This window comes from Pristis pectinata, chromosome 6, assembly GCF_009764475.1.
Source record: "Pristis pectinata isolate sPriPec2 chromosome 6, sPriPec2.1.pri, whole genome shotgun sequence".
NCBI lineage: Eukaryota > Metazoa > Chordata > Chondrichthyes > Rhinopristiformes > Pristidae > Pristis > Pristis pectinata.
The window spans coordinates 82,009,900-82,029,367 of record NC_067410.1 but is presented as its reverse complement, the minus strand read 5'-3'; the positions used below and the strand labels follow the sequence as shown (position 1 = coordinate 82,029,367).

Below are 19,468 nucleotides of genomic sequence, written 5' to 3'. Positions count from 1 at the left end.
ATGGATATTTGGGAGCAAAATCAAAATCCTGGGATATAGAAAAATTGAAGAGGGGCCAATTGGGTTAGCCCTCTCAAATTCAGCACTTGCTCAATGGTGCCAAAGACCTCCTTCTGAGCTGTATTATTGCATTCATATTAGTAGAATAATCCTTTGCAGGAGGAAGATAATCTATCAAACCCACCTCCACAGGAGTCTGGTGTATTAGATACATCCAACAAAGATCCCAGTGAAACCGAAGCTTCTGCTGATGGCCTTTTGCATGGGGGGAAAGGCGAAAAGTTGTCAGTCTCTCTTGTAAACTGTGCAAGTGTATCTCGCAAGCGACGTCTCTTGCGTGTGCTATTTGGTGTGCTCAATGAAAGCAAAGACACAGATGTCTTCAACGCTGGACTTCCTGACTGCAATCAGAAAATAAAAATGATTTTTCAGGTAATGCATCTCCAAAGGTAAATGTGCACTAACATGGATTTAAGAAGAATTGATATACCTCTTCAAACAAGTACATGGACTCTCCAGCTCTGGCATCCATCTGTATGCTTCCCCAGAACCACTAGAAAGAAAATACTTTTAAAAGCTATTGACACTTGAAAACAGTTCAGAACATGTTAACAGTAATCAGTATAACAGATCAATGACAAGTAAGACAATTTCCAGATAAATGTTTATTTTGAAAAATGGAATTCTGAACCACAAAATTTTGGAGCATCACTTAATGCTCAGTTATCAAAAAGGCATATATTCTGCAGGGGAAGCACTTGAATAAAGGTGAAAAGACAGCAGGAACTATTATTGATATAAAAGGTCATTGAAACATTCTAAAAAATATTTTCTCATGAATATAGTACCAAGAGAAAAAACGCAGGTACCATTTCCATGCTTAAAAGTGGAAAGAGATAAAATGACTAAGAGACCCGAATAAGGAGAAAATAAAGGAGGAACGATGTATCTTTAAATTAAAGGTATCAAATCCCTCAATGTCTCTCATTAAAAATCTCCATTCAATGAACTGAGATTTTGACTAATATGACGTCTCTCACCTCCTGTTTTACAACAAAAAGTTTTTTTGATGGTTCAAATGGCAGCTGTTTTATTGAATTCTCTACCACAAGATGAGTGCAGGTTTCATCAACAAGATCTGAGTATTTTCCTCCTGCAAAGGAAAAGTAGGTTGCAAAATCACTTAAATGATATTAAATCTTCCAATGCATTGATCAATCGAATACATTTACTAACTTTCATGCCGCCCCCTACTGGAAGTTTATAATCCAAACATCCTCCTGCAATGCTTAATGTCTTAAAAATACACCAACATTCAAAAAAAGTCAACTGGCATTAATGACATGCATATATTAGCAGCAAGGATGAATACTTGGAAGTAGCTTGTATTGGAGCAAAAAGAGTTTTGAATTAAATTGATATCGCACCAACAACCAGGATTGCATTTAAAGTATTACATCTGAAAACAACAACCAATTTACAAACCTTGCATTTCTGTCATTTCTTCCATACTTCGGAGTTCTTCACTTGAAAATCCCAGAAACGTTAGGACACAGTCTTGAAATGGAGGCACTTTAAATTCATTTCGAAAACCTTCATCAGCAACATGGAAATCACTATGGGACAAAACTAACTGTTAGTTCTGAACAATGATCTTTGAAAAAGCCAATTCTGAACTTGGCTGAACCTCAGACTTTCATGAACTGGCAAGGGTTGCTCTGATACTCTTTAGATCAGCTGCAAAATAGCATGGCTATAAAAGAGCAGATCAGAGACCATCATCCGCAGTGAGCAACCCAATGCTCAATTCCCCAAATCCTTTCCATTGTTTACATGTCAGGAATGCAAATAGAGTACATTACACATGTCTAGTTGAGTGTATTCCAACCAACATTAAGCAAATGCTCGACAACAACACCTGCAAGTTCTCACCTAAATCATTTTGACTTGGAAATATATCATTGTTCTCTCAACAAGGGGATCACATCCTGAAATTTCCTATCCTATGTTAGTAGTTTCACCAAATGGATTGCAGCAGTTTAAGAGGCAGCTCACCACACCCTCAAGAGCAATTAAAGATTTGAAAAAAATTAATGGCCTTGCCAGAGTCACCCACAACCAACAAATGAAAATATTGTTTGCCCTTTCACATCTAATATCATCCATTGCTTAAGATTCTTTGAATCTGATCTGCTTCATTTTAACCTGAACAAGTGTGAGCTGCAAGTTTAGTACTCTTGGGCACAGCATACAGCCTAGTACTCTTATCTTGCTTGTTCAGTGCTTCTTCATATCTTTTCAAAACAAAAAGCATCCACTCAAATTTGATCTTCCAACTCTTGATTCCTCTGACATTGAGATTACAGAGGTGGTCTAACCATGTTAAGAATTGTATTAAAGCAAAGTTATACCAAACAAGTTTTAAATGAGCAGTGGATTTCAAAATTTCTGCATTGAACACGGTCTCAGCTGCATTAAGCCTCTTCTCCTGCTTAACTACTATCATTTTAAAGTAGCTTTGAATGAGCTTACAAACATTACTAATGTACTTGACACTGGAAAGGGGTTCAAATTCAGCCAGACTGGTTGAAGATTACTTCCAGTTGTATAGTCTTGAAACCACCTATACTTGTTACATTGATCCAAAATTTGATTTGTTGATTTTCCCCATGTGGATTCCACCCTAACTAGAACTTCTGACCCTACAGCTGAATTTCCTCTTACATTCACTAAACAAGTGCACTTTTTCAAGATGTGCATTTCCTAATAGTCGTGCCAATTTCCATATCACCCACTAACACATCCAAAAATCTGACCCAGTGGGCTAGATATCACCATTTCGCTCCACGTCTTATTCCAAAATGTCCATTCATTTGACAAAAACAGCCATAGTGACCCATGGAGATCACTGCAATTTTTTGTTAACATGAATGCAACTTAAATATGGATGGCACCACTTTCCCCACCCAAAACCCAACCCCCAAAAATTAAACCTCTCGCCAAACTATACGTTCCTCCATGTGCCTTACTCTGGCCTTTTGAATTCTTTGCCCTACCCTGCCTTGATCTCTCTCTCAACATAAACTCCCCAACCTGATCTCAGGCAGTTGTTTGATTTTGCTACCTTAAGCTATTAATGAATTTTCAGGTTACACTTTATATATCAGGCAACTTCCACATCTTCCTCTTTGACAGGAATTAACTGACTGGCTCCTATTCCACTCTCTTTCATCTTTTCTATTTACAAATACTCCATTGTAAAACATTCATTAGTGCAAAATAAAATTTGGTTGAGCCACAGATCATTAATTCATACCAAGACCCTTGGCCTTCCATTCACAACATTCATCGTTACGTAGCCACCATACATTTCCTTTAAACAAAATACAAATCAGCTCAGACTGTATCTTGTAATGCCAGAACCTGGCACAAACCCCTACCCTCCCTGCTAAGGCACGCTTCTGTGCTGGGAAGTTGGGTGCTCGCGGTTGGCCTCCCCCAGCAATGAAAACCATCCCATGACTTGTTGCAGAGAGGCAGGTTCCGAGGTTTGGTGTTGGGCAGGCAGGAGCTAGCACTGCAGCTCCTCAACGCTGAGATGTGGGCTCAAGCGTGCAGCTGGCAGGGTGAGTGCCAGCCATTGCTGGAGACAAGTAGTGGTTGCTTCACATATAGACAGACTGCCCGGATCCTATGGTTTCTCACATAATCATCCATTGGACATGATGGAAGCTGAAATCTCCCCATCTTTGCTTGCTCTCCTACAGTCCAGAGAGTTCTCCATGATAACAGCACAATAGTGGTCACTGACCATTCAGTTTGTTATCATATAGAAATTTCTGGGCTGAGGAGAACTGTGAAGCAAAACGGAGAGAACACAGCAGTTTCATCCAACGTGAGAGACTGCAGGCAGTCTGTCAACTCATGGAATAGGTACTGCTAGTCTCTAGCAATGGCCTGCACTCACTATGCTAGCCAAGATGCTGCACTTCTCAGCACCAAATGGCTGCACCGCTCACCATAGCCTTCACAGGTAGCCGCTCCAGACTGAGCTGCGTCCAATTCATTGCTGGATTGATGCCAAGGTTCTCAACCCAGCAACGTGGAGAGCAAAATTTCACGCCAGGTTCGCAGCAAAGCAGCATCCTCCATACTTCACCTCTCCATACATGATGCCATAATCACTCCTTTTAGCAGTAACTCCATTGGCATTCTCATTCCTGGGAAAACATCCTGTGCGCTCAGAGAGGTACCAGTGAGTAGAAAATGAAGTGTCAAACAGCACTTTACATTGCTCCAAACTTCTGAAAATGCTCAAATGGATTCTCCAGTTGATTTCTTATTTACCATTCCCAAATCTTCATTTAAAAAAAAAATTCGAAAGATAAAGAGAATACAGGAAGTCCCCGACTTACGAACCGACCTTTGTGGTCCCCGGACGAAGTGCACATGTGCGGCCGGGGCCAGGTGCGGCCGCGATCCCCGGACCAAGTGCGCATGCGCGGCCGTGATCCCCGGGCCAAGTGCACATGCGCGAACACTATTCCAAGTTACGCACAAAGATTGAGTTACGAATAGTCTCAAAAACGGAACCCGTTCGTAACCCGGGGACTTCCTGTATATATCACACATACATTTAAAACCAAAATAGGTGCAATAATTTTTCTGCCAACATATTTGAAAACTCACATTTCATTTCTTTTTTCCCAAGCCTTGAAAATCCATTCTGCTTTCATAATTGGAGTCCCCATGCTTACAGCAGCCTGCAATTAATATTACATAATTTTAAAAAAACTTGTTAATATTTGCCCCATCACTTCTGCTCCTACTACAGCACGTCCAAAGATGCCGATTGCTTTTGACCACTATCTTAGGCCCTTCACTTTGGATTGTATCAAGTGTCAGTGAGCTGTACAACTGCACAGAGCAAGGAGGCTCAGTGCAACATCAAATATCTTTTCTTTATCTCCCATCTTAACATGCACACCATACACAGGCGTCATAGCAACCACAAGCTGGAATTTTGGTAGAAAGAGCAAGCAGAACACAGTACCATAATGAAATCATGCATGTTACTCAGAATCAGCAAGATGGCAAAGAAGTTTACTTCCTTTGGCTACAAGGTATACCAGCTGTCCATTCTTAATCAGTTTGTCCAATCACACCCACTTCCAAGGTAGCCCATTCAGTGCATTTACCTCCACCCTGATGTAATTCCTTGTTCAAAATAAACTTCATCACTTTCTAGCCGATAACCATTTTTAAACTATATCCAGACTTTATCCAAAATACAATCCATGTTTGCAATAATTACCACAATTTACAAAGTACTTCAAATTAAAAATGTTCCATACCCTGAACTTGTCACTTTGGGTAGAATGTGCCACAAGATGTGTTATTTTGCCAGTGTATTCTTTTCGAATGGTTGCTCCCATATGATGTGCCAGAGCAACAAGAATAAGCTGCAGCAGAAGGACAGTGAAGTAATTTTCATATCATTCATATAGTTATAGTCAAGGCATGCTATTTTCGTAAAGATATTAACAAAAAGGTTCTCCATTTTTTTTTGCTTCTTAAAACAAAAAAAAAGCTCTATTTTACTTAAATCCATTCATCAGCAAGAGTTCAATAATTATCTTTCCCCATCAAGTTACATTTTTCAATTGATATAGCACATTTTATATTCTTATTTACACTTTTCAATTAGGCAAAGGCTGCCACAATAAACAGCATGTTCTTGCCACCAGGCTTCCCTCAAAAATAAATGCAGTTGAAATTCAAAAATTAAAATAGGTTATTCATCATCATAAAACTCTACGCAACAACAAATGCTGGAAACCAACTGTCTTAAAGCTTCATCACATCCTTAAATGGAGTAGATATAATTTCCTGTTAAGGGCATTCTGCTACAAATCAAAAACACCAAGTGTACAATGGAAAGCAAAACTTTTTTTTAAACTGGAAATAATACTCTACCATTAAAGGCATCTGCAGGCAGAACAATTACAGGTGCAAAACATATTGGTGATGCTGTCAACAGTAGACAGCAAAGACCCAATAAAAGCAGAAGATTTAATCAAACTTCAAAACAATTTAATCCAACTATTTTTCTAGGAAGCTAATGTTTTGGATTATTATTATTGGGGATGAATTGAAACATTGTCAAAAAAATGCAACTCAATTAATTCCTTAGCTACACTTCATTGATGTATGGATTGAGAATGAAAGTTTCCCCAAATTCTATATGCATAACTCAAAACAGGAAAAATATCTTGCGTTGAAGTGGCATTTCACATTTTGAACAAAGCAATAATTCACACCATCAAAATCTTTGTAAATCATTGCTTTTTGCATTATAAGTCAGTCATTACAACAACTTTAATTAAAGAGTAACCTCTTACCAATTTCTCTTTCTTGAATCCTGTGAAACACAAAACGAGATCCAACATGCATGTACAGTACAGTGGCCGTGATGTGAAAGGCAGAGGCTTTATGGAACAAATAACACAACCTTCATTAAAATAACTTTGGAGCATTTGGGTAGTGAAGTGGTTTTCAAATTAGAAAAGTTAAAATATTGAATAGACGTGGTACATAAGTTGCAACATTATAAAACTTGCTGCAAAGCAGGCAGAGGTCAAAATGAACATTTCTTTTTACCGTAAAGTTTCATAACAGTTTCCTACAATTGTGGCAAAATCCTCAGAATTTGAACTATTACATTTAATATCATTTTTAATGTTGCATTTATGTTTCAAACATATTTATGCTAATAATACTACATTTATATCTAAAAGTCCTGAAACTGTGCATTGTACAGCACGAGTCACATTTGAACAACCGACTCCATTCAAGATTCTTCATAAAGAGGGCACAGGCATTCAAGAGAAGGTAAGTTCCTCTGAACAGCTCAAGATCATTCAGGGTTCTTGTGGATAAAGGCAAGTACTATTCATGGAGGCACTTGGGAAAACTCCCATTGAAGTCATTTGGCCCTTGCACTTTTTCCAGTGTATATTGTCTTCCCTGTGACTGGAAAGCGTATGCACCTCTGATACCAGATATTTATATTGCTAGAAACAGTGCTGTTTCGGAATTGTGTGCATTCACTGTACTTTCCAATCCACACCATCTGCAACACCACAAATGTGACATTCTGTTTTTGAACCAATCGGCAAAACCCTAATCACCACAGTTTAGCAACACTATGACCACTTTGATCACTTTGCACTAAAATGGACGTTGCTTTTGTTTGTACTAATTGTGTTATTTCTTGTAAAAATTATGTACGTGTTTACCTTGTTAATGCTGCTTGTATGATGCTGCACCTGTGATGCTGCTGCAAGTAAGCTTTTTATTGCACCTGTGCATATGTGCACTTGTGCATATAACAATAAACTTGACTTTGATTTGGATTGTTTGTTTATATTTTTTTTCATTAACCAAGGGCTAACATCAGGGGGAGATCAGCATTATAGGTAACCACTTCAAAAAGTTACAGACACAGCTCTACATTAAACACAAGCATCAAACTGGAAGCATACAAACAGTTTATACAGTAACACGAGGTAGCCATATATGAGGAAACAATTTTAGTAGAAGGAATCAGAGCAGCAACCATGTATTTTACTGGAAGATAAACAGTAGCTTGGATAAAATTAGCTTCTTTGAAAAAAAAAATTCATTTTTCTGGATATGGGCATCAATAGCAAGACCAGCATATAGTGCTCACCCTTAATTGTCTTCAAGGAGGAATGCTGACATTTCCACATCAGAGGCTTGGAGGGGCCCTGCAAATGGTGACATCCCCCTACACTTCCTGCCCCTGCCCTTCACAGTGATAAAAAATTCAAGCTTAGTAAGTGCTGTCGGTGTGGCCTGGTTGAGAACAACAGTAAATTTCATAGGTTGTATACAGTGCAGCACAGTAAGCCAGTAGTGGAGGGAACGAATGCTTATACTTGTGGATAGGATGCCAAGTCAGCAGTCTGCTTTGTCCTGGAAGATGTAATTGAAGCTGCACTCATCTAGATAGGTGGAGAGAGTTCCATCATGCTCTTGACTTGTGTTTTGCAGATGAGGGAAAGACTTTGGGATATCAGAAGGTAAATCATTTACTGCAGGATGTCCAGCCTTTCATTTAATCTTGTTGCCACAATATTAATGGCCCAAATGAGTTTTTGCTCAATGGTGATCATGGATGTTGATGTCTTAGAGAAGGTGGTGGGAAGAAAATGATTCAGTAATGGGATTGCTACTGAATGTCAGAGGTAGGTAGTTGATTGAAGATGTTAATTGCATGGTACTTTCATGGCACCAATTTTACTTGCCACTCATTCATCCATGCCTAACTGTTATCTAGTCTTTGCTGATGAGTTGTGAATGGAGATGAAGTGGGAGAGAAATATCATGTGAAGGAAAGAAAGAAAATGAAATACCAAGAAAATAAGGTTCAGACACAACTCTTAAAAGATGTGATGCAATAAATATGGGGAAAAACAAATCAGAAGATTGATCGGCTCAACAGCCTGTTAGAATGTGGCCCGGTGAGGCAATTAAAGAACTTCACAGGTGTAGTTTTAGAACCAATTTACTGGACAATGAGAAACAACTGACTGATATCCAGAGAGTATGACGAGCATGCCAAAATTTCAAGGGGACTGAAACTCATAATGGCTGTGCATCTGCCTGCCCCCAATTGTTACCAAAGGCATCCTGGTCAACAAGCACTCCAAAGCACCTAAAATAGTTTCTTATTTTTATTCAGAATCAGAACAACTTTAGATAACGAAGGGAAGGGAAGAGGAGAACAAGTTGTCCAAAAGAGATTGCGCGAACAATTTAGCTTACCTAGATCAAAATTAAATTGCACAAAAAGTGATGGCTTCTTGCAATTTGTGGGTTAACAAAATCACTAAGGTTTCTCTTTTTACTTACTAACTATCCCACTAAAAATTTTGAAATCATTTTTATCTTACACTCGTATAATTATGTTAATCCATACCTCTCCTTTCCTTGCACAGCGAAGTACAACAGGTGGTCCCAAGATTCTAGTGCCCATCTTACGCAAGGTGTCATAAGGCTGGCCATCAAATTCTTCCAATACAACAACAGTCTCAAATTCAGGATTTCTGTTTTCAAGATCATCCACTGTTTCGGACTTAATAAATGGCAGTTCAATTTCCTAGATTGTGAATGTGGAAGTCAAAAAAAAATAAAGAATGAAACAGAAAAATTTTGTGCAGTGGTTTTGCAAAAATGAAAGCATAAGAAAGAGGCACGAGTATGCCATTTGGCCCCTTGTGTTTGCACCATTATATATCATGGCTGAACTTCACCTCAGCGCCACTTTCTTACACTAAACCAACATCCTTCAATTTCCTTAATATACAAGATTCTGCTGATGCATCTCAAATCTACTTAACACCACCCTCCACAGCTTGCTTCAGTAGAGAATTCCAAAGATTCAGTATCCTCTAGATGAGGAAAATTCTTGTCAACTGTCCTGAATGGTCAACCTTTTGTTTTGAGTCTGTGACCCCTGGTTCTAGACACCTTAGATAGAGGAAACATCAGTTCCAAATATATACCGTCAAACCCTGCAAGAATTTTGTATGTTTCAATGAGATTGCCCGTCATTCTTCTCAACTCAATATAGTACAGGCCCAGCTTGCTTAATTGCCACTCATATGACAAATCTGCCATTGCAAGAATCAGTTTGGCAAACCTTCACTGCATTCCCACTATTCCAAGTACATCCCTCATTAGGGAGAAAAAACCTGTACAACATATTCCAGGTTTAATATCACCAGGATTTAATATAATTGGAGAAGAAATCTTTACTCTTGGACCAAACTTCATTTGCCTTTGTATTGCTTGCTGAACCTGCAAGTTAACTTTCAGTAATTCACAGACAAGGACATCGATACTAACCATATTTCTAACAGATTTTACAAACTGATGTCCCAGTTTGCTATTTGGTGTGCTTTCCTTTGTCTTCATCAAAAGAACTTCCATTTCTTTAATTGCCTGTTAAATAATTAACATAGTAAAACACTAGATTTGGAAGCCAAAACATTATTGCACAATGCACAAAGCTGCAAAACAATAGCTGATTTGGAAAGATTATCCCTTGCCCTCTATGGTTACACAGCCCAATAAAGCTCACAATCCAAACACGCATTAGAAATAGGCACTAGGTCATGACTCATTTAACCTCTTAACTAAAGCTTTCTCCCCGGGAAGACACAGAACAAAGGGAGACATAATTGGGGGAGGGGAGGTTGGAGATGAAGAAGAGAGGAACTTTTCTGATGACCAAAACTCAAAGTAAACCACCATACTTCCAAATGTTAAAAAGCAGGACCCAAATAGGTACATTGTGCAAGTGGGATTTTATTACAGCTACTTGTTGAAATGTACTAATATAGGGCATATTAATATTTCTGTTTTAGCCATTGCTTGCTCAGACCTTTAATTTGAGCCAATAACAAAAAGCTGCACCATTTAGCTGAAAATAACTGACCAAACTTGCTATTTTCAAGAAAGATGTAATTAAAATACTGCTCCAGATGATACCTGGATCAAAAATGTCAATTTCCTCCCCCCCCCAACACATTTCATAGGCTTCCTAACAATAACAACATCAATTGCCATCCAAAATAAAACAAGTATTGAGTTTTACAAAGAATTGTTATTAATAGAAATCTACAACAATCAGATTTAATAGGTCAGCAATCCTCAGACAGAACAAAAAAAAGTCTAGAAAATTAAGGCCATTAGAATTTTTTTTGAAAGATAAATTGTCCAAACTTTAAACAAAATTGTTTGGTATGGCCATTTTAGCAATAGCTGTTTTGCTAATGGAATAGACTACCATCATAATGAACAAGATCAATGACTGAAGTTATTACCTCCAAAGCTTTCATAACCTCTTCACTATCCCCAACCTTGCCTATTAGCACAACTTTTGTTCGAATCTGAGGCACGTCTATAAAACAGGGAAAAAAAAAACAAATATCAGCTGATCTAACATACCATTGAGTAAATCCAGTCTTTAGATAAAGGATGCTCAGAGAATTGAACCAAAGTAAACATCATTTAGCATTTATTCAAATGTATGCATATTGCCTTCAAAGAATTGATATTTTAACTTCCTAGGAAACCAGAAGGAAAATTTCACATGGCTCAGTGTGTGAGGACCACCACCTACAGCAGTCTTTTAGAGTCAAGGATGACTCGCTTCCACTTCTATGGGTTCCAAAGCAGAGCCAATGTGAGATCTGCACACTCTGCCACAGATGGAGCAAGCAGTGCTTTATTGGGCAAATGAATGAGGTGAATGGGAGGCAATGTGCTCCATCTGAAAATCTCACTGGGACACATCTATTACATGGATCAAGTGGAATCTTAATATTCTAGGCTTTATGCTATACAGAAGGGACATAATCAGATAGAAAGGAAAATAACAATATTGATAAATGACATTCCAGAAACAAATTATGAATGTATGTTTATAAATTCTTACTTGATTAGTTGGAGAGAAGTTGTGGGAGATATGGGTAAGGAAAAGAATAAATTCCACATGTTGACAGAAAGTGACTTGCATTGAGACAACATCTTTCAAAATATCTCAAAGTTTTCTCGAATGACATAACAAACAAGATGCTGAGGAACTCAGGTTCAGGCAGCATCTGTGAAGGGAAAGGACAGTTGATGCTTTGGGTAGAGACCCTTTATCTGGACTGTAAGATAAAGGGTAGATAGCCAGTATAAAAGGGTGAAAAGAAGGGGTGGAGCAAGAGCTAGCAAGCGACAGGTGGATCCATACCCTCCAATAAATTACTTTAGTATATTCTAATTTTATTTTTTATATTTATTCATTTTTTGGGAAATGGCATCACTGACAAGACCAGCATTTATTGCCCATCTCTAAATGGGCCAGATGATCGTGAACCACTGCATTGAATCATGACAGTCCTGCTGGCGAAGGTACTCCCAAAATGCTGTTGCGAGGGAGTCCCATAATTTAGACCCATTGATGCTAAAGAGAAGGCAACATATTTCCAAGTCACGATGGTGTTCAGCTCAGGAGGGAAACTTGCAGTGATGACACTGGTGGGGGTGGGGGGAGAAGAGCTGGTGAAAACAGTGAAATTGTACATGAAAAGCTCCCCTTTGCAACAAAATGACAACGGTCAAATTATATGCTTTGCAAAACTGATTGAAGAATAAATTATTTAGCATAAGATTTACACTCCTGCCCTCAACAAAATGGTGCCATAGGCTCAATTACATCCACCCGAGCGATCAGATTTGGGTGCATTTTAAATTTTTATTCAAGAGACAGGAAACGAATTTTATTTCAAAGGGATGCACTGGAGAATTAATCTGGAGTTCAGTACTCAAGCATCTGATGTACCCACAACTTTCTGGCTCAAAACCAAAAATCACAAAACTACAGATACTGAAAATCTGAAAAAAGTAGAAAATGCTGAAAACAAAGTCCTCACCTTCTCACTCAAACCCACAACCACTGTATTTTAATGCGTCTCAGTTGCTAAAAATCAAAATGACTGGAGATAAAGCTTCTTCTCAAAAAGCTGCCTTCAGATATTTAGTTAAATGCTTATTTCCACTATTTTATTTCAGATTCTCAGTGTTCACTCTTTTTTTTAAATTCTGTTTTATTTTCGCCTCCAATAACAAACTGAAGTCAATGCAAAGGCGCTGATGTTTCTTTTTAGTGAAGGAGTCGAGTGTGGGTGGGAGAAAGATAGGTTCCCCAATATGTTGATAACCCCCAAATTCAATATTGAATCCACTCCTTCATCGTGCCTTAACAGTTTAAGAACGCGTCGGCTCAATGCGAACGAAGTAAACCAGACTGAAAGGAATTGTCCGTGCACAAGTTATCAGTACAGAAGACAAAAGAATTCCATGGTACTGAGAATGAGCCTGTTGGTTGAGAAACCCTGGAACAGAGCCAACTGTCTCAACGTTACACATTCCTTAGTCCTTGCAAAAGCATTCCAGATATTACTACAGGTGACTGCCCCCTCATTTGCGACTCTCAGTTACAAATACCCCTAGGCACACCGCGATCAGACTTATCGATTCTTTTTATCCTATGATGGGTGTTTCACGATGCGCAGATTTTTTTTTAAAAAAAGGAAACGTACTTGAAATTGTACAACCTGCATCAACAGAATTCAATTTCACATTGCCCCGAATACAGTGATTGTTTGTTTGTTGCTGTGAAATCAATTAAGGTACACAAATTACACAAACAAAAACAATAAAATGCTGATAACTTTGAACAAGTCAACATCAGCCCTACATAGATGAAATTTGTAATTGCAGCAAGAGAAACGTGGTATTATGATTTCTTTAATGATACATTTCTTTTGAGTCAAGTGCAGACCGGCGATAAGCCTCGGCTGTTGCTGCCGTTAGGATTTGCAGCCGGTAGTGGCGATAATGGGCGACAGAATGACCGCCCCGTCACCACATTCAGAAGCCGACACCCCTCACCTTCGGCATCGTCGGACGCGGCCTCGGCGAACAAGCCGTCCTTGGAAACGTCGCCGAAGCGGGAGTCGCCCGCAGACGAGTCGCCCAGCAGACTCCTGGCGCCAGCGGCCGCTGCACCCCACTCCGCCATCCTCGGTCCAACCGCGCCGCGCCGCGCACAGGCTCCGTCCCAGACCCCGGCACAAGGCGCGGCTCGCTACCTGCCGGTGATTGATCAACAGCCCACCTCAGCGCTAGCGCTGCAGCGGCTCCACAAGCCGTTTGGAAACTTGGCTCCCACAGCGTCGCCAACGACAAAATTCAAAATCCCAACCAACCTCGGAAACATCCGTCTCATTGGTCCCCGCTAATATCCTATCGAGAAGCGAGTGGCCTCTCCTGATTGGTTGGTTCTGGGCCCGCCTACAAACGCCAGTCTGTGATTGGGTATGATGATGGCTAATCTGTCTGACTGATCAGCGAATCACTGCCCTCCGGTGGTAAGGATTATCATTTAAGCGAAGTGCAGGGTAAGGAAGGCAGCGGATAGTGGAAATCCGCAGAAAACACTACAGATTCAGTAGTATTTACGGTGGTCTGCCTGAAAGTCGTTGGTCTTCTGGTACAACTAGATACTCGCAAGGGAATGCTGTTGACTGACAGATTCCAGGTTGCAGGAGTACGTGCTAAATGTGGCACTGAAGCTTGGTGCAGGGCTTTGTGGAGGAGGAAGGTGGTCTCAGGTCCTCCTAACACAATGAATGTATGAACTGAATAGCACTATGGCTGTAAAGGAAACCATGCACATTTTTTTGTATTTCTTGAATATTTCTTATTCATAGTTTTTTTTAATGAAATATTTGTGTTGAGATCTAACAGGTGCAATATAATTGGGGGCACATGAGCCTGCAGATGCTGGAATCTGGAGCGACAATCTGCTGGATGAATGCAGCAGGTTAAGCAGCATCTGTGGGAGGAAAGGAATTGTTGATGTTTTGGGTCGAAACCTTGCAGCAGCTTGGACTTGTCTCACACTCCCCTTCTCTTTATACCAGCTGTCTTGCCTCTCCACGCTCAATCCTGATCCAGGGTTTTGATAAGAAACATCAACACCCCACCACCCCACCGACTTCTTGACCTTCTTGACCTGCTGAGTTTATCCAGCAGGCTGGTTATTGCAATATATTTGGGATTACAGAGGCAAGGCTACAGAAAGACCAAGGATGAGAACTAACTATCAAGGGGTATGAATATTTAGGCTGGTCAGTAATGAAAAAGGAAGTGGAGTAGCATTGCTAGTTAAAAAGATTGATGAAACAGTGAAGGACATTTGATCAGATATTGCAAAATCTATATGGGCATAGCTAAGAAATACCACTGACCAGAAAACATTTGTTGACAAAGCCCTAGCAGCAGCAAAGTCAGAAAAAGAATTGAACAGGAAATTAAAGATGGGTCAATAAGAATACAATTGTAATCATGGGTGACTTTAGTCTACACATAGGTCAGGCTAACCACATTAGTAACAATATAGAAGAGGAATTTCTGGAGTGTACATAGAATCGTTTTCTGGACCAGTACATCCAGGAGCCAACCAGAGGGCAGGTCAATTTGAACTGGGTTTTGCTCAATGAGGAAGGAAGAACTAACAGTCTTGTTGCCCGAGGCTTATTGGGGAGAAATGATCATAATACAATAAAATTCTTCATTAAGATGGAGAGTAATGTAGTTGATTCTGAGACTAGGGTCTTGAATCTAAAAAGAAACCACCATGGTAAGAGGCAAGAGTTAGCTAAGATAGGTAGAGAAACATTACTTGTGGGATTGGTGTGGATTGGCAATGGCAAACATTTAAGGAGAGCAAGGATGAACATCATCAATTGTTCATTCATGTCGGTCAGAAAATAAAGAAATGTGGTTCAATGGTGGCTAATAGGAAAACTAGAGATAGAATGGGAACCAAGGGAGAGAATTGGCCTGAAAAAGCAGAAACCCTGAGGAGAGGGAACAGTTTAGAACTCAGGAAATGAGTACCAAGGGATTAATTTAGTGAAAACAGTACAAATTTGCAGGTAAAAACTGATTGTAAAAAAAAATGAAAAAAATATTGGTAATACAAATGCAGCCAGAAATAGGTGAATTTAAAATGGGGAACAAAGAAAAGGCAAACAGATTGAACAAATACTTTGCTTTCTCCATAAGGACACACAAACCTCCCAAAAATATTAGGGAATCTGAGATCTATTGAGGGGGAAAGAACTGAAGAAAATCAGTATTAGTTCAGAAACTGTGTTAAGGAAATTCATGGCATTGAAAGTCAATAAATACTCAGAGCCCAATAATCTGCATCACAAAGAATTTAAGGAGATGGACCTGGAAATAGTGGATGCTTTGTGGTCATTTGCCAATACTTTTTTTTGACCTCAGTTCCTTCTGATTAGAGGGTGGCTAATGCTACTCCACAATTTAAATAAAAGAAAATAAGCTGGAGTTAGCCTGTCATTGGTAGTGCGGGAAAATGCCAGAGTGCATTAATGAAGACATAACAACATAATATTTGGAAAACACTGATAGGATTAGTCAGTCAGCATGGATTTATGAAAGGAAAATCATGCTTGATAAATAAACTGGATTTTTTTTTGAGGATATAACCAGTAGAGTGAATAGATGAGAAGCACTGTATGTGGATAGGAGTGAGTAAACAGTGCAGTGTGAATAAATGAGGTGGAAAAAACAGGAAGGCAAATCACCTGAACAAACACAGATTAGGAAAAGGGAAGTATAACAAGACCCAAGTGTTTGTGCACACCAGTTGATGAAAGTAAGCATACAAGTGCAGCATTTAAAGAAAATGGTAAATTGGCTTTTATAGCTGGAGGATTAGAGTACATAAAGATACATCTTACTGTGATTATACAGGGCTTTGAGAGACCTTTGTGCATTGTGTGCAGTTTTGATGTCCTTATCTGGAGGTGGGATATTCTTGCAATAGAGGGAGTATAGCAGAGGTTCACCAGATTGATTTCTGGTATGGCAGGACTTACAATATTGAGAGAGACTGGGGTGATTGGGCTTATATTCACTAGTGTTCAGAAGAATCAGAGAAAACTTCAAACTTTTAAAATCCTGACAAAATTGGATAGACTAGACGGAGGAAGGATGTTCTTAAGAGTCATACAGCACAGTGGACTGTAATGACCTCTTTCGATGTTAGTAGTAGCTATCAAGTACACATCTACACTCATCCATTTCTTAGCTCTCCACCTGTAGTCCTATGTAGTGGTGATTCAAGTGCTCATTGAAATACTGCCTGTTTCGAGATATTTGCTTCTACCATCAGGTAGTGTGTTCCAGATTTTAACCACCACCTTGGTTTAAAAAAACTTTCTTAAAGCCCTGATAAATCTACCCCTTACCTTAAACCTATGCCATCTGGCCATGTACATCCTTCTGCTAAGGATAAAGTTTTTTTTGCTATCTGCCCCATCTGTGCCCTTCTATTTTGTATACCCCAATCAGGTCCCCCTCAGCCTTCTCCACTCCAAATAAAACAAATCCAGCTTTTCTAGTCTATCCCCAAAGCTGAAATGCCCCATCCCAGGCAACATCTTGGTGAATTTCCTCTGCATCCATTTCAATGCAATCACATCCTTCCTATAATGTGGTGACCAGAACCACATAAAATACTCCAACTGCGACGTAACTAATGACTTGTGTAGTTGCACCATAACCTTCCAGCTCTGACGTTCCATGGCCCAGCTAATGAAGGCAGGTATCCCATATGCCTTCTTAATCACCTTGTCTAGCTGTGCTGTTGCCTTTGGGGATTCTTGGACATATACACCAATGTCCCTCTATTCCTCAGTACTTCCTGGGATCCTACCATTAATTGTGTTAATCTTAGCCTCATGAATCCCCCTGAAGACTACCCTCCTCAATATCAGCAACACTACCAATTTTCATGACATTTGTGAACTTGCTAATCATGCCTACTACATTCACATCCAGAACATTAATGCATATAAACAAACAGCGAAGGTTCCAGCTTGGAGTGTTCCACTTTCAATTGCTAAAAACATCCTCTTCCTCCAAGGATCAAGACAATTTTGGATTCAATTTGCCAAAATGCCCAGGATCCCATGCGCTCTTACCTTTTGGACCAATCTTGTCAAAGGTTTTACTGAAGGCCATATAGACAACATCAATCATGTACTCATTGATAAACTTAAGTCATTTCATTGAAAATTTCAACAAATTAGTGAGACAGAAACTTCCCTTAACAAAGCTGTGCTATTCCTGATCAATGCTTGCCTCCCATGTGCAGATTAATCCTGCTCCTCGCTCCCCCCCCCCACCAATAATTTCCCTGCTACTGATGTTAGATTTAGGCTTGTAATTACCAGACTTATCCCTGTTACTCTTCTTGAAATAAGTACAACACTTACAGTGCCCCAGTCAGCAAGCACCTCTTCTGTGGCCAGAGATTTGAAAATTTCTGTCAAAGCCCCAGCAATCTCCTCCCTTCCCTCCTACAGCAGCCCGGAAAACATTTCATCTTGCCTTGGATATCTAGCCACATTCAAGGCCACTAAGACAAATAATGCCTCCTCCTTTTCAATGATAATTTATTCTAAAATTCCACCCTTCTGAATTCTCCAATTACATCATCCTTTACCACAGTGTTCATTTCAAACTTTTCTCCTTACTGCCTCATTTGAAGAACCTTCCAGGAATATCCTTCCTCCTTACTGCGGTAATGGGCTCCTTGATTAATAATGCCATTCCACCTCCTCTTTTATATCCCTCCCTGTCCCACCTGAAGATTCTATACCCAAAACATGGAGTCTTGCTCATCATTCAACCATGTCTCCATAATAGTAACAATACATTTCCTTTATTTTAGCTACCTTCAGTTTATCAGCCTTACTGGTCAGTCTCCTTGTGTTAAATAGATACTATTAGGTCTGAAGACTCAGTTTCCTTCAACATTTGTCTGTTCCTCACCACCACCACCCCCCGCACCCCCCCCCCCTCATCTACTCCTACTGTGTTCCACTACCCTAATGGCAAATAAGTCCAGAACTAGGAATTGAAGCCAAAGGATATGGACTCAGCCTATTAGGATTGAGATGTTTAGAATTTCCTTCAACAAAGAATGAACCACATAATTCTCAACCACAGAAGGCATTTGAGGCAAAAATCACAAACTTATATACAAGTTAGATATGGTTCTTATGGAAAGAGATATGGGCTGAATTTGGAAGATCAACCATGTGGAGTAGGCTCAAAGCACTGAATGGCTTATTCCTTTTTGAATTTTTCTACTTTTGTTCATTTTGCTTTCTTAAACTTTACAACTCTCAAAGACCCCCTGCCATGAAGCCCAACTGCTTTAATGGTAAGCGTCTTTCATTTTGAAGATATTCCACACAGGTCGTCTCTCACTATCGATCTTGCCAGTTTCCACAAGGCTTTCATTAACTACTTTCCCTATTCTGTTCTACTGGTTCTTGTCATTTTTCTGGGCTTGCATATCATTCAAACTCAGTGTTCAAAGTTAGTAGAATCAGTAAAGAGTGCTGGAGATTTTTTTTTATATTGGGGGCACGTTTCACTCTATCACTTTAATTGCATATGCCTTTTTTCTTAGTAAAGGTAGCCTTCTTAAACAACTATTCCACTTAGATTGAAGCAGCACTGAAGTAAATATCAGAAATTATAGTCTGAACAGGGCACCAAGTTTCATTTAACAGTTAAGCATATTGACCCCTTTGGGGTCCAGGCAGAAAGATGAACTTGAAATAAAGATCAGCCTTGGTTTTATCGAACAGCTGAACAATCTGAAGACATCACAAGGTCTAAATCTGCTTCTCTTTCTTGTGTGTTCATAGATGTGTTGGTTTTGTATCCAGGCCTGCCAGTGGAAGTTTTCAAGTAGGTGCCCTACTCTTTTCAG

At 39.6% G+C, this 19,468-nt stretch overlaps 1 protein-coding gene across 2 annotated transcripts in view; it reads right to left on the bottom strand.

Annotated features, from left to right (window-relative positions):
* ect2 (epithelial cell transforming 2) overlaps positions 1-13,960 on the bottom strand; it is a 49,963-nt gene extending 36,003 nt beyond the window's left edge. For both annotated transcript variants that reach the window (XM_052018487.1, XM_052018485.1), the window contains exons 1-11: positions 13,534-13,960; positions 10,914-10,990; positions 9,934-10,029; positions 9,005-9,184; positions 6,402-6,488; positions 5,355-5,462; positions 4,690-4,763; positions 1,486-1,616; positions 1,041-1,153; positions 491-553; positions 185-401 (exon numbers count right to left, since the gene is read on the bottom strand). In XM_052018487.1, coding sequence (XP_051874447.1) covers positions 185-401; positions 491-553; positions 1,041-1,153; positions 1,486-1,616; positions 4,690-4,763; positions 5,355-5,462; positions 6,402-6,488; positions 9,005-9,184; positions 9,934-10,029; positions 10,914-10,990; positions 13,534-13,663 — 1,276 coding nt within the window. In that variant the 5' untranslated portion in view covers positions 13,664-13,960. The remainder of the gene's footprint in view (positions 1-184; positions 402-490; positions 554-1,040; positions 1,154-1,485; positions 1,617-4,689; positions 4,764-5,354; positions 5,463-6,401; positions 6,489-9,004; positions 9,185-9,933; positions 10,030-10,913; positions 10,991-13,533) is intronic.
* Positions 13,961-19,468: the final 5,508 nt, after the last annotated feature.